Genomic DNA, 14,408 nt, shown 5'->3' with positions numbered 1-14,408 from the left:
GGCAGTGTACTAAGTTCACTAATACTCTCCAAACCAGTAAGTTCTCAGTCCTCATCTGAGTTTCAAGTCAGTAGAGACTTTTCTTTTAAAAATTATACGTTAACCACTATAAATCCCCCAGGAAGTTATGAAAAAAGAATAATAAATGTGTTTGAAAATCTTTGTAGATGAAACAGGAAATTTTCACCAAGGAGCAAGATACAAGAGACTGACTAGAATCTGGAGGAAGGACTATGCTATCTATGGTTCCAACCCACTGGTCAAGGTCTCCAGACACCATGCAATTGCTGTTCAAGGAGTGGAAATAGACTCGTCAAGTACACACTGTCTGACAAAGTGAAACAGACAACAATCACACTGCATAATATTGTGCTTACTCCAAAAAATATATGTTCAGAACGTGCTCTGTACTAGTTACCAGAATAAGTAACACACTTTTTCTCTAAAGTACAGATAGTGAATAGCTTAGGCTTTGTAGATTAGATGGTCTCTGTCAGGACTGCTCAGTTTTGCAGGGTAACAGCCATAGACAGTTAAGTAAAGGAATGGATGTGTGTTTGAATAAAACTTTATCAGCCATGATCATATATTGACAATATGCAAATAAATGACCATGACTGGGTTCCAATAAAACTTTAACTGTGGTCCACATGCCCTAGAGTGCTGAACCTTGAAAAGTCTTAATAACGGCAGTCTTTAAGATTCTTTTGCTTCTACAATGCTAAGATTTTAAGAACATATAAAGAAAGGAAAAAAAATAAGTTTGCAATCATGACTTTTGAGAGCTACAGGGGAGACCAGTCTCTTATGACCCAGTAAATATAAAGCATAATTTTAAAAATTAATCAATGTGAATATCTCATTGAAATAGTTTTTCTAAATTATTAATTAGTATATCATTCTTTAAATTATACAGAAGCTTTCCAACAGAGGGTAGTTATATCAGAGTGTTATGACCCATGAGACAGGTTATTATAAATGGACTCAATTTATTTTTAAATTTAATTTCATATTAATAAAAAGAAGTAATTTAAACTCAAGAGTCCCAGCAGGTTCTTTAGAAATGGCCACTAAGGATTCATACACGTCTTGGGTTTTATATATATGAGGAAATCAAAAGAGATGAATTCCTAGCATATCAAAGATATTATAGATTCAATCAAGAAATCTTAATGTTACAGACTAGAATAATGGCTTCTTCAGAATATGTGAGGACCAAGACAGGAATCATCTAACATAAGGTTTTCTCAATACTGGCACTGGAGCCATTCAAAGCCAGGTAATTCTTTTTTGAGTGTGCTGTGCACTGAAGGATATTTATAACCATCTCTGGTTTCCACCATGACAAGCTAATAGCAGCTTCCACCTCCAGCTGTGACTCAAGGGAATGTCCACAGGCATTGTCACATGTACCCAGGAGATGAAATTGGCCCCAGAGGAGAACAACTGGTTAGACATTGACACAAGTTAAATCTCAATTCCATGAACTCAGATATACAGGAAGAGAAATTAACATCTACCTCAATTTTGGAGAGAGTTCTCTACCAAGAATGGTCGAGTAGGCAGAGAGACTCAACAGTTTTCAATTTAGAAATCATAGAGGCAGGTGGCAAATTGGAACCGATTTCAATTTTTCTGCTTATTCCAGCAGTTGTGAGAAACAGGCTGTGAATTCTTTTCTCTTAGTAACAAAACCCTATTTAAAAAAATGGATTTTGAGCCATTTCCCAAAAGAACATTAGGAAGATAGTGAGGTTGATGGAGCAGAGGCCCCAGGCACTACTTGGATTCTATTCCAGAGCTTCCACCTCAAGCCACGGAAGAATCCCAGATGGGCAAGTGTGGCTGGTTAGTCTTATGGCCACCTGGGTCTTGTGGCCACCTGCATTTTTACATTTCAAAGAGATTTGTTCTTGTAAAGTAACTATCATCATCAAAGCAAGAACAGAAGCCACACTGAAGATCAAATCTGACACCACACGAGGTAGGAGAGATGCCTAATGGGGAACCGTGACTGAGGCCAAGAATGGTCTTCCACATATGGCAGAGGCTCGTCCTGTGTCCACACTGAGTGGCCAGGAGTGCACCCCCAGCCTCCAGGGGAAAAATGCACAACAAGTGTTAGCACATTGATATTTGATTCTTCAGCCATTGAGGAAAAACTGGTTTTATTTCCTCAAATTAAAAGCAACTCTTGAGTTTTCTCCTTATAATATTAAAGATGACACCTGCTTGAAATTCATAACAAATATTCCAAGTGCAGCATTTTTACTTCATAGAATGTGAACGTTCTTGCAGTGAGGCCAAGAAATTGGCCTCAAACAGATCATGTTGCTATGGGTATGAGAGTCCCTGCATCCCAACCGTGTCAGATCTTTTTACTTCTTTAAAGACTTCACTGTGGAAGTCTCTATTATCTAGGGAGACCAGAGTCTCTTGGGCGGAGAAAGAGACCTGTGATTTGGAGACCAGCTAACTCATTTCCAGCTCCCTGCTTCAGGGTTACCATGCAATCTGACCTTGCAGGGAGGCCTCTCAGCCTATTAAAAATCTCATGAATTCAGTGTGGTTCCACAAAGGTGAGTAACCTGATGGCCAGGTTCCAGGGACAGCAAAGGGCACCCTGCCTTCATGGAAAGGGGATGAACTCAGGGGTATCCCTGTGCCTCCCACAGCTGGGAAGTGTGGGGGCTGCTCAACTTCAAGGGGTGCATTAAATCTTGGGACACTGACAGAGCAGGGCTCACTGGGGCTCCAGAGGTCTGTGAAGGTCACTAAACAAAAGGAAAAATGGAAAAGTTTTCAATGTCTGCTCCTGACAAATGATGTTGAACCAACATAAAGGCCGATGATTTGAGGGAGAGATTTGATGTTGCAGAAGAGTGTTGAAGACAGGGGCCTGGTACTCAAGGAAGAGCATGTCAGAGCCCAGAACTGCCTGCTTGTGCCGGAGCCTTCTCTGAGCCAAGTGTGCGCACCCGTGTGCTTTCAAATGCCTCTCAGCAACCAATTCTTATTGCTCTTCTCGAATTTAGGAACAAAAATGTGAAGTTTACCTCATACCCCAGAGTGTTAAGGTAAAAATGATTGAGAAAGAGTGAAACATACTATTAAATATCAAGGCATTAAAAGGTTTGCAGGCATTTATTCTGAGCTACCTAATGGCTGACTCTAATACAACACTGAGGCTATAAAGACAAATACAACACGCCTTCCAACACAGCGCACCTGCCCAGGAGGCAGTGATTGCTAGGCAGAAGTCAAGACCTGGTGCCAGGCATGGTGGTGCACACTTGTCATCTCAGTGACTTGGGAGGCTGAGGCAGGAGGGTCACAAGTTTGAGGCCAGCCTGGGCAACTCAGTGAGGTCCTAAGCAACTTAGCAAGACCCTGTCTCAAAAAAAAAAAAAAAGCACTGGGAATGTGTCTGAGTGGTTAGCACTACTGGCTTCCATTGGAGGAGGAGGAGGGAGAGCAGAAGAAGACATAGTATTAGTAGAAGTAGTAAAGGCCCGAGGGTGTGAAACACCCCAGAGGACACTAGCCACCCTTCCTTGGGGGGTTACAAGGATGGGATACCTGAAGTGAGAGTCAAGGACCCCTCTTTTTCTAGAGTAATAGAGTAGGGTTAAAGTGTGTAGAGAGAGAGGGGGGCTAGAGAAAGCACTTGAAGCTGGGGAACAGCTGATGGCCTGGGAACCAATGGGTAACTCGACATTAGTGGACACGTTAGGAAGGTCCCCAGGGGTGGGCAGAGATGCAGCCACCCAGAGGTGGATGGCGCTGTATGGCAGAGGGGCGAGGTCCCACAAAGCCCCATCCAGTGCCCAATGAGAGCTCAGCTGGGTGGAAGCCTTGCCCCCCTCCCCTCCTTCCCTCTGCTTGGCCACCTTAGGAGTCCTTGCCCAGTATGCTCTTCCTCCCACATTTAAGCAAGAATTTCCTATCTTTGGAGAGAGAAGGAGGGAGAAAACGATTAGCCTGAGATACTAGAATGAATCCAGATGATCCTTTGCAGAAAACGGCATTTGCCTAGAATAAAGGAAGGCATGCAAGTCACGGTGCTCTGCCACTCAGTCCACCACTGCGCTGCCCGGCAGGCACCGTGCCACTCAGCACTCGAGGTCTGGTGAGCCCAAGTCAAACGTGCTGAAAGCACAGATTAGACACCAAAACCTGTTACTTAAAAAACGGAATGGACCCTATCTCCTGAATTTCTTGTGATGACTCCATGTTGGCATTGTGATATTTTAGATAGATAAGTAAAATGCATCACTAAAAATAACTCCCCGTTTCTTTGCACTGTTTTCAATGTGACGATGGGATCATCCTGAATTACTTATGTGGCTCACATGCTTCTCTCAGCACTGTGTGCAAGAGCAGAACAGCACTTTGTTTGCCTCTGTGCTCGTTCTTCTTTGTTAGCCTTGGAAGTAGTCATTTAAATTAAAATAAAATATTCATAGAAATCAACAAGACCTCTTTCCTGGAGTCCTGTAAGGAAAAAGTAGTGTCACAAAGAACTGCCAGTTGTATCCCTCGCCATACTAAGTAAACAGCAGGCCACAGAACTGCACACACACTCGGGGTGTGAGAAGGCGAGCGGCACTGCTGGGCACTAAGGGTGCTGCAAAGACTCTGTCCTGAGGGCTGTGTTCCCAGCGCCACCTCTCAGCGCTCACTGCCTCGCTGGACCCTGTGTGGCCAGAGGAGGCTCTCACCCGTGGTCCTGCCGAAAGGCTCCACTCTCCAGCAAGAGACCTCAGCTCCATATGCCCTACACCTGACTCCCCCCACAGGCAGGAAGTCTGGGCAAGGGAAGTGGGCATGGGCAATGGGCAGTGAGTTTCCTTGCCTTGGCACGGAAATATTACATACACATGTTAATGGTAACATCGCATCAAGAAAAGCTGCAAAAATGTCACAAAGGACTCTCATGAACCCTTCACTCTGTCCCCTGCCACAGTCCGGCTGGGCAAAATAACCGGGAGGTGACAAGCAACTTGAAGGTTGAAGCGGGAACCGCTTTATTGCGGAACAGCAGAGGTATATATACCTAACTGATTACACACAGCTTGACTCAATTAGCATCATCCAGATACAGCAGTCAGCCAATAAGGAATCTCCACCATCTTAATGTCTCGGTGGCGTTACTTCACAAACCGCTCCTCCTGGCAATCTGCCAGGCGCCATCTTGACTTGGTCATGACCTCCAACAGTCCCCCATTAACGTATCATCACATCGGCTTTATCATTTTCTGTCTTCATATGTGCGTATCTTCTGTACATATTTATGCAGTAAGTTATAAAATCACTTAAAAATAAGTCACCAAAATGACATCCTTTTTACCCCTATATATTTCAGTAGGCTTTCCCAAAGGGCAAGGGCACTCTCTGAGATACCATTAAAGTTACCAAAGTCAGGGAATGGGTATTAACACATATCTACTATCTTATCTATAATCACAGTCTCTAAGTCATCCCAATAATATCCCTTAGAGTAAGAAGAAATAAATACAGGTCCAACAACTAATCTGGATCAAGTCGTGCATGACGGTTGTGTTTCTTTGTCTTCTCTGGTGGTGGAATAACTCTTCGTCCTGTTTTCATATCCTTTACGACTTTGATATTTGAAGGGCAGAGGCCAGCTTTTTGTAGGACGTCCCTCTGTCTGGCTTTGTTGGAGGGTTCCTCAAGACGATATTGGCTATAAATTTTGCTGGAATCTTCCTGTGTCTTTTTCAGTGCCACAGATCCATGGACTTTTTCCTGTTACTAGTGAAATCACTTTGCACTAGCTGGTGTGAGGTATCTGCCAGGTGTCTTCACTGTCGAGTGACTAATAACTAGTATACAGGTAATTCTGTGAGACTGTGTAAGGGCCCTTTTGTCATCAAACTCAGATTCCACATCTTAGCAATCATGGATCATTTTTGCATAAGAAGTGTTTTAGTGTGAAGATTGCCAAATCATAATTCCTGAACTAAATCATTCCTCCAATGTTCATTCACTGGCATTTTATGGTAAGTGCAAGCAATCCCTTCCACCTCATTCCCTGAGTTGTGTCTTGTCCTTGTTTGAATATGTCCATGGATTCTTATTTCTAATCTGCCACTGTGATCATCCGTGTTGACAATCCAGTGATTTATTACTAATCATTCTCACTTTTCAAAAGCTGAGCCAGTGTTCATGGAGAAGTCACTGTTCTCGTGTCTTCTCCTGCCTTGCTCCATCTCCTCGTGATGGTGAGGCTTGGTAGTGGTTTGTGGCCATTTTGCTGATGAGAAACCAATAACGGCTGACAGGCCTGGAGCTAGATCACAGACCCAGGTGTAGGGTCTTCAAAGCTCATGCTTTTTACCAATATTAGCTTTGGTTGTGGATTGTCTTATTTCAAGACCCCAACAACTAAAAAAGACAAATTTAATATTAAAGCATACGTCTAAAGTTTCCTGAATGTTCACAAGTACCAGCATTACCAAGAGAATAAAACCATATGATAAATTCCTCCCCAGTCACTTCTCATAGCCTAGGACATGAGGATGATACCAAAATGGGTTGAAGAACATTTTCCAAACTGTGCCCAGCTCAGGGATCCTGACATGGCCCACAGGGCATTTGAGAATTCCTGTGGAGAGACATTTGTGTCACATCCATCTTGTTCTCTAGAGACCCTGATCATCACACCTTCCCCAAACACCAGGGAGAGTGAGGGGGCTGTTACAATTCCTGTCACCACTAAAATAAAATCTGAGACACAAGGAATCATGGCTCAGTCTCCAAACAGCAGTAACAGATATAAAAGTTTTATTTTGATCTATTTTGTTTATTCTTTGCTCTGTGTAGATTTTAAGCCCTAGATTCATATCTATCTAATCAAGAACAGAAAGAGGAAACTAAGACGCTTGCTAAGAACATGCCGGCTGAATCTCATGAATCACACCCCACGAGCAATGGGTGCTCTCGGAGAGCAAAGGGACGCTCCAGACTTTGCAGGAATGTCCTTGAGTTGGCTGTCACCTGAGGAAGAGTAAGTCAGGATGGCTCCTGTGAAACAGGAGGTTACAGGGAACAGGAAGAGGCTGATGGGGAATCAGCTAAGTGGCAACTCACATCAACAGGGCAGCCCAGAGTCCTGTGGCCCAACCAGCTGAGAAGTGAGACACTGCCCCGCCTCGACGGGCACCCTTGCTTCTGTCTCCCTGCCCTCAAAACTGAGTTAATTGGGATGGAAAACGAGAGCTGAGAACAATAAGTAGCACCTACCTGGATAAGAGACAGGTCCTCAAGCTGCAATCTGAAGAGGTAGTTCCTGCAAGACACAAGAGGAGAGCAGGTTTATTTTTAGTGGATTCTAAAAAATTCATAAGTGTTATGAGACTAAAGGACATGAACACATGAAGATTTGGGCTTCAGACTTATCCTGATGCAGGAGTAATACCCAGAATATGTAAAGAATTCAAAAAATGAAACATCAAAAAACCAAGTAATCCAGTTAATAAACTGCCAAGTGTGTTAAACAGACATTTCGCAAAAGAAAAACAAAACTGGTCAACAAATACAAGCACCATTCTTTTTACTAGCAAAAGAAACCATCTTAAATATTTAACAGGAGGCAAATGGTTATATACACCATAATATATCCACAAAATATTCAACAATTTCAAAATCAGGATTGATCTAGCTGCGTGCAGTTGTGTACACCTGGAATCCTTTGGCTGAGTGGGGAAGACTGCAAGGTCCAAGTCGGCAATACCCCGTCTCAAAAAATAATAATAATAATATTCAACATCATAGAGAAATTCAATCAAATCATCTCATTTACGAAAACTAGAGGAAAAAAATCAAAAAAGCTAGAGAAAAAAGCAAATCATTAAATTAGAGATATACAAATCAAAAACACTGAGATTTCATCTCACTCCGTCAAGAACACAACCAGGGCTGGGGCTACGGCTCAGTGGTTAGAATGCGTGCCTCGCATGTATGAGGCAGTGGGTTCAATCCTCAGCACCACATAAAAAAATAAATAAATAAACAAAATAAAGTTATTAAACAAAGAACCCAAATAATAATAAATGCGGGAGAGGATGTGGACAAAGGAACACTTTTACACTGCTGGCAGATAGCCAGTTGGTAAACCACCATGGAAATCAGTATGGAGTTTCCTCAAAAGACAGGAATGGAGGCACCATATGACACAGCTAAGCCACTCCTCAGTGTTGACTCTAAAAGTATTAAAGTCAGCATACGATGGTGACACGCACATACCTCTGTTTATAGCAACACCATCCACAACAACCAAACTATGGAACCAGCCTGGGTGTCTGTCAACAGATGAACAGTTAAAGAAAACGTGGTATGCATATACAATGGGGTGTTATTCACCCATAAAGAAGAATGAAATTATGGCATTTAGGAAAATATATAGAAACCGAGAACATCATGTTAAACCAAATCCAGAACTCAAGAGTTGTGAGTTTTCTCTCACATGCGAAAGCTAAAGAGGAAAAAAAGAAATAAAGAAGGTTGTGGTGGGGATCTCATGAAAATTGAAGGGAGACCAGCAAAGTAAGGAAAGGGAGCAGGGGAAGGGTAGAGGGTGGGAAATCCTGGGGAATGATATTGTCCAAACTACATTGTTATATCAAGTTCACCTACAAATATGCAACAATGAATCCCACCATTATGGATAACTATAATGCACCAATAAAAATATGGAGAAAAGCTTCCTACTAAGAACATGCCCAGCTCAGAGGACAAAGGCATTCACCAGGCCAATGGACACACTGAGACTGCCAGGAGAGCTGGTGAGTAAGTCCCCAGTGTGGAGGACTGGGAAAGTCACGGTTGGCTCTCTCCATCTGCATGCATTAGAAAAGGACAAGGGCATTTGATTCTGAAACTGAGTTTAACTTCAGTAAAAGCATACCCAACTGTTCCTCAGGAGTCTCCACTCCGATCCATGGCCCCGATTCGGCACGATTTATATGTAGGAATGTGAATTTCACCCAGGGTCTCAGTATCATGGCACTCCATCTTATTGAGGAATTCTATTTAGAAATATGGACTTGTTCGTCCACCTGAGGACACTGATGCTCCCAAGGGTTTGAGTCAGTTCTGTGGTCCCCCGTGAGACACAGGAAATCTGAGAAATGGACACTATCAGGGGATACAAGGAATAGCAGGTCCACAGTGTTGCAGCTTTGGGAGAAAACCCACTGCCCTCCATCACAGGGCCATGTTGGTCTCTGGCTGAGATGATGGTGGCTCCTTATCATCATGAAGGAGCCACCCGGGCAGCAGCAGCAGCAGCAGCATTCCAGAATAAAAGGAGAAATCAACTCAGGGAAAGTGGAAGTGGAAAGAAAAAATTGATCTACAATAGAGAGCAGACCCTCAGGTGTGGATGAGTGTGGGCAGAGTCTAGAGGAGCCGGGTTGTACCATGGGTTGCCCAAGGTCACTTCTATGGCACTATGAAAAACTTCCCAGTGAGAAGCAAATGCAGATGACGTCCCCTACACTACCTTGGGGAGGGGTAAAGACGGAAGATGTCAGATGTCAGAACTGGACCTGCCACTGCAGTCAGAATGCCAAATGCGGCCATGCCAGGCAGGCACAGCTGCCAGAGGACCAAGAAACACGGCTATGGTCAGAGATGGGACGGACGAAGCCCAGCAGAATCTGATGCTCAGTAGCATCTGTGCTCACGCTGTTGGAGGGTGTCCAGGACCAGGGCTGGCACTGCCCTGGGCACCAGGATCATCACAATCCCTCCCACACCATGGGCATAATACCACCCACCAAGTGAAGCCTGTCTCCTGCCAACCACAATAGCCTCTCGCCACATGCTTTCTGTCTCTCCAATTTAACCCCTGATATCCTGCCAGAGAACCTTCTGGAAGCATTGCTTGGCATGTGCCATCCTTACCGCAAAGCTGTGGGGAGGAGACCTCTCTGTCTTTTATTACAGTAAAGCCAGCGTCCTCCATGCAGAGCCAGATACCAGGTCCTCAGGGGAGCAGGAATGCCATAGGAGAGTGGGTTTTTTGTTTTGTTTTGTTTTGGTCAGACACCAGGGAGAGGCCAGGTTTCCAACAGGAAGTTCATCTGAGGGAAAGGGAGGTGAGCTCAGTGCACAGGTGGAACAGAGTGACTGCCAAGGGAAACCGTGGAGGCCACCAGCGTCCCAAGTTTTCCCATACTCTCAACGGCTGTGGACAGGCACCCACACCTCTCCTGTAAGGGAGGTGAGGAAAACATACACAGGACTCGTCTCTCAGCTGAGGGACTGGCAAGGGACACGAGGGGCAATGCAACCCATCACCTCCCTGAGCAATGGGGCTCCACCCTCCACCATTTCCCCTGAGCCTTCTAACTGCAAACAGCTGCCCCTGTACTAGGGGAGGCATTATTCCCTGGTGGCTCAGAATAATTGTACAAAGAAGAGCTCTGCCACCATACAGCCTCGGGAAGGAAGTGATTTCCACTCTAGTCCTCAGTCTTCTCATCAGGAAAATGGAAGTGATTATCACGCCTAACCACCTAGTGGTGGTGTTTTGAAATTTAAACCCAAGGAAACTGTTTAGAATGGAGCCTGATCCAGTGTAAGTGCTCAATTAACAGCTGCAGTTTCCAGTTGAAAATAAAGACTATTAAAACTTCCAGGCACACTGAAATTCTCAGCATATTCTCCACTGCACTGGGACAGAAAGAGCGGTTCTGCCTTCCAGCAATCGCAGGTTAGAAGCAGAGGTGACACAGGCATCCCTGTGTCTTTAGGGATGGGCTGCAATGGGGAGGGGTGGTAGTGGTGCTATTGGGTCTTAGGAAAGGAGACGCATTAGTTTTCTTGTCATTAGTTGAGAGAAACTATTCTAACCCAAGATTCCTATTCTCTTACACATGCACACACATACACATGTGTGTGTGCGCGTGCGTGCGCACACACAGGCGATGATTGCACTACAACATCCACCTTGCACCTTGGAATACTTTCTGGAATGGTAGCCCTCATACACCAAGGAAGAGAAAGAAGTGCCCTCCCATGCCTGAGGAAAGAAGACGGTAGGAGCCACCGTGGTCTGTAGAGCTCCCAGCAGATACTTGGAGAGGAAAGCTCAGGGCCCTCTCTCTACTTGGGAGCAATGGGTGGAGGTATAGAGACCACCTCTGAATCTCCGGTTCCAAAGTCAGGTGTTTTCCACAGCAGATAACACTGATTTAGGACTGAAACAACGTCACACTCGAATTCCATGGGTCCCTAAGCAAATGTCACTCTTCTGAACATTATTTTTTCTGCTTCCTGCATGCTATGAGTCTGTAAGTCACCTCCTCTCGGCAAACAATGCCAATGGATTTCAACCATCTCCCTCCTTCTCCCAAACACCTGAGGACTATGTCTCCCTCCCAATTTTCTCATCAGTAATAACAAATCCATATGGAAGATACAGAGCAGGAGGCAGGAGGAGGCAGAGAGGAGGAGGCATGTGCCTTCTAGGAAAAATGCCACCATTGTTACCATCACCATGCCCATGCCCGACACCACGCTGCAGAGAAGTAACGCAGGTGTGTGGACTTTTCCTCTGGTTGTATTTTCTTGGTTACAAGACACAAGTTGGCAATTTTTAACTCATTCTCAATTTTTTTTTTAATCTAAAGGAGAATCAAAGAATCCAAGAATTCTGGAGCTGTCATTAAAGAATATACACCCCTCAATTTATGGATGAGGGAAATTGTACAAATAAAGAGATGCAGTGTGACTTGTCCAAGGATTCAGAGAGAGACCCTTTGTGCCACTTGGGTCTCATTTGCTCACCAATTAGGCGTCCAATACCCTCTTCCTCATCTCACCTGCACTGAACACTCACGTAGTGCACGGCACCAGCCCTTACTGTGTCATTATTCCACAAGCTCATTGTTCACACCCAGGAGCACTCACGGTCACTCTAAGACAGTTCAAGTGCTTCTCATAATGAGCTCTTGATTCCAGGCCATCAATTCCCACCTCTGGGGCTACAGTCTGGCTGTGACATATGTCTCCTCATTAAGAGAACAGGTTGACCCCACTGGTGTGGCTGATGACACGGTGCCTCCCTTCTCACTCATTATTTGCTTGAATTCTTCCCCAAACTGTCTGCCCTTCATTTTAAGAGGGCACCATTTTCTTCATTTTTGAAACTAGAGAACTATACCGTACAATCTGTCAGAATACTAAAAAATGGGGGAGGGACATTTTTAGACATGTACAAGGCCCAGTGGAGTTGGTTGACTATCTGGCCATTGGGAAATGAAATGGATAATTGGGAAATGAAATGTCTCCAAAAGGCCTATGAGTCAAAGTTTGATCCCCAAACTGTGATGCTATTGGGAAGCGGAGGATGCCTTAGGAGGTCAGGAATACAGGAAAGAAGTTAGGTCACTGGGCATGATTGTGCAGGGGATACTGGGAACCTCTGCTTGCTGACCTGCATGGCCTACATGACATTCCTGATTTACTGAGGTAAATAGGTCTCCTCAATACACCAACCACAGGTACCTTGGCAGCATAGGCCCCAAACAACAGGATCAAGTGAAACACAGATTGAAACCTCTGAAACTCTGAGCTAAAGTGAAAATTTTTCTTTATCCATCTAATCACCTCAGGTATTTTGTTATAGTAACAAGAAGATGTCTAACATAGCCATCGAACAAAACACCTTTTTTACCATGATAAATTTCAATAAATTTCTGACAAGTACTTTTCATGTATTTTTATTTTTCTCAAATAATATTTCAAAATAATCTTAAATGAGACCTCATAACACAAAAAGGTTAAAAGAAAACCATAAGTGTAAATGTATCTTCATGTATTTACTTTACATGAAGACTTGATAAAGCTTACTTGAACACTTTCAAACTGGAGTTATCAGAACTATCTGTAATCTTACATAGTCACATTGTCTATTTAATGCCTATTCTAATATAATTCAGTTAGCTACATATGTGTGGCTTTTTAAAAATGTGTTTATTTTTTAAGGCCCAGAGTTGTTAGGTGCATTTAAACATTTGTTTAATAAACAGAGTTCTGCACACAAAACACAAGTCATCAGTTAAGTGCCTTGCTGGACTTCCCATATTAGAAATGCATAATGTTGCACATTTTAGTATTCACCTCATCTGCCATAGTTTCCAAGTATTTTAAAAGATAAATTATAAATGAAACATTTATACAAATCCCTAATCACCTCCATAAATCACCTAAGAATATGGCAAACACAGGGTGGAGTCTACCAATCCTAAACACCTTTTCTCAAACGACGTGGTTCTGAGTACAACTCCAAGACCATTTTTGCAATAACTAAAATTCCAATCCAGCTAGCAACTTGGGGGACCTGAAATCTCTCAAGACAGCTTGATGCATTACAGCTTAGGTCAGTGAACTATGAAGTTAAAGGTTACAAAAAGAAAGAAAATCTTCTGAAGGGAGTAAAAAATGGATATTCCCAGAGGCTGAGCTGCTCACATAGCACAAGTAAGATCTATGTCCCCTGCCCAGGGCTGTTCTCCAGGGCCCGGCACAGAGGCATCCACTTTATCTTGCAATTGTGGGAGTCATGGAGGGAGAACAAGATATGCGGGGCTCAGGAGAAAGGCCACCAACCTTTCCAGCATGAAGGAGTCATGCTCCTGGCTCCAGCCAACTGGGAGTGCCCAGCAAGCCCCGCACCCAGGGTGGGCAACCTGAAGCACTTATACGGTCTCGTTAATCTTCATGACACCAAGATGTAAATAGGTAGCAATAAGGACACTGCCATTCTCCAGGGGAAAGGGGTTTGTGCGAGAGGTTAAGAGCTCAGATTCTCAGGGTGTCTTGGCTACATAAAGGAAGCCATCACAGAGTTCCATTCGTCCCAGAAGTACAAAGCAAGATTTTGCCAAGTGGTAAATTTGGTTTGCTCTCATGGCTAAAGTCAATAAAAAATATTGACTTTGTTATTCTACTTCTTTCCCAAATGTCTTGGAATAAAAGTGGATCTTACAGATTTAAATACAATGAATCATAGTACTTTTAGGAGTAATGAATAATACGTGCATAGTACATAGATCCAGTAGATTGAATCACTCAAACTACAAAGCCATCCAAATTGGCAGTTGCAAAATGACAATAGTAAAGCTCATGCATGCTTTCCCCACTAGACCTCCGAGGAGGTCCACTCCTCTTTACTGGGGTTTATTTCCTATTGGCTCTAGGATTAAAAATGAATTCTTGGGTCCCCTCTCATCCCCCTGGGGCCCATCAAGCAACCAATCACTAAGGATAACTGTATTTTCTGGGGAGCAGTGTGGACCATCACAGATGAGGTTCAATTGCAGCTTCATGTAAAGTAGTGGATCCAGCTGGCATTAAAGAAAAGGTTGAGCCATCGT

At 43.8% G+C, this 14,408-nt stretch overlaps 1 protein-coding gene across 2 annotated transcripts in view; it reads right to left on the bottom strand.

The window, feature by feature from the left end:
• Sema5a (semaphorin 5A) overlaps positions 1-14,408 on the bottom strand; it is a 450,631-nt gene that overhangs the window by 219,330 nt on the left and 216,893 nt on the right. For both annotated transcript variants that reach the window (XM_071612704.1, XM_027943895.3), the window contains exon 5: positions 7,267-7,312. In XM_071612704.1, coding sequence (XP_071468805.1) covers positions 7,267-7,312 — 46 coding nt within the window. The remainder of the gene's footprint in view (positions 1-7,266; positions 7,313-14,408) is intronic.

The sequence above is a fragment of the Marmota flaviventris genome, chromosome 5, assembly GCF_047511675.1.
Source record: "Marmota flaviventris isolate mMarFla1 chromosome 5, mMarFla1.hap1, whole genome shotgun sequence".
Lineage (NCBI taxonomy): Eukaryota > Metazoa > Chordata > Mammalia > Rodentia > Sciuridae > Marmota > Marmota flaviventris.
The sequence above is the reverse complement of the archived record's forward strand: the minus strand, read 5'-3'. Positions and strand labels throughout refer to the sequence as shown.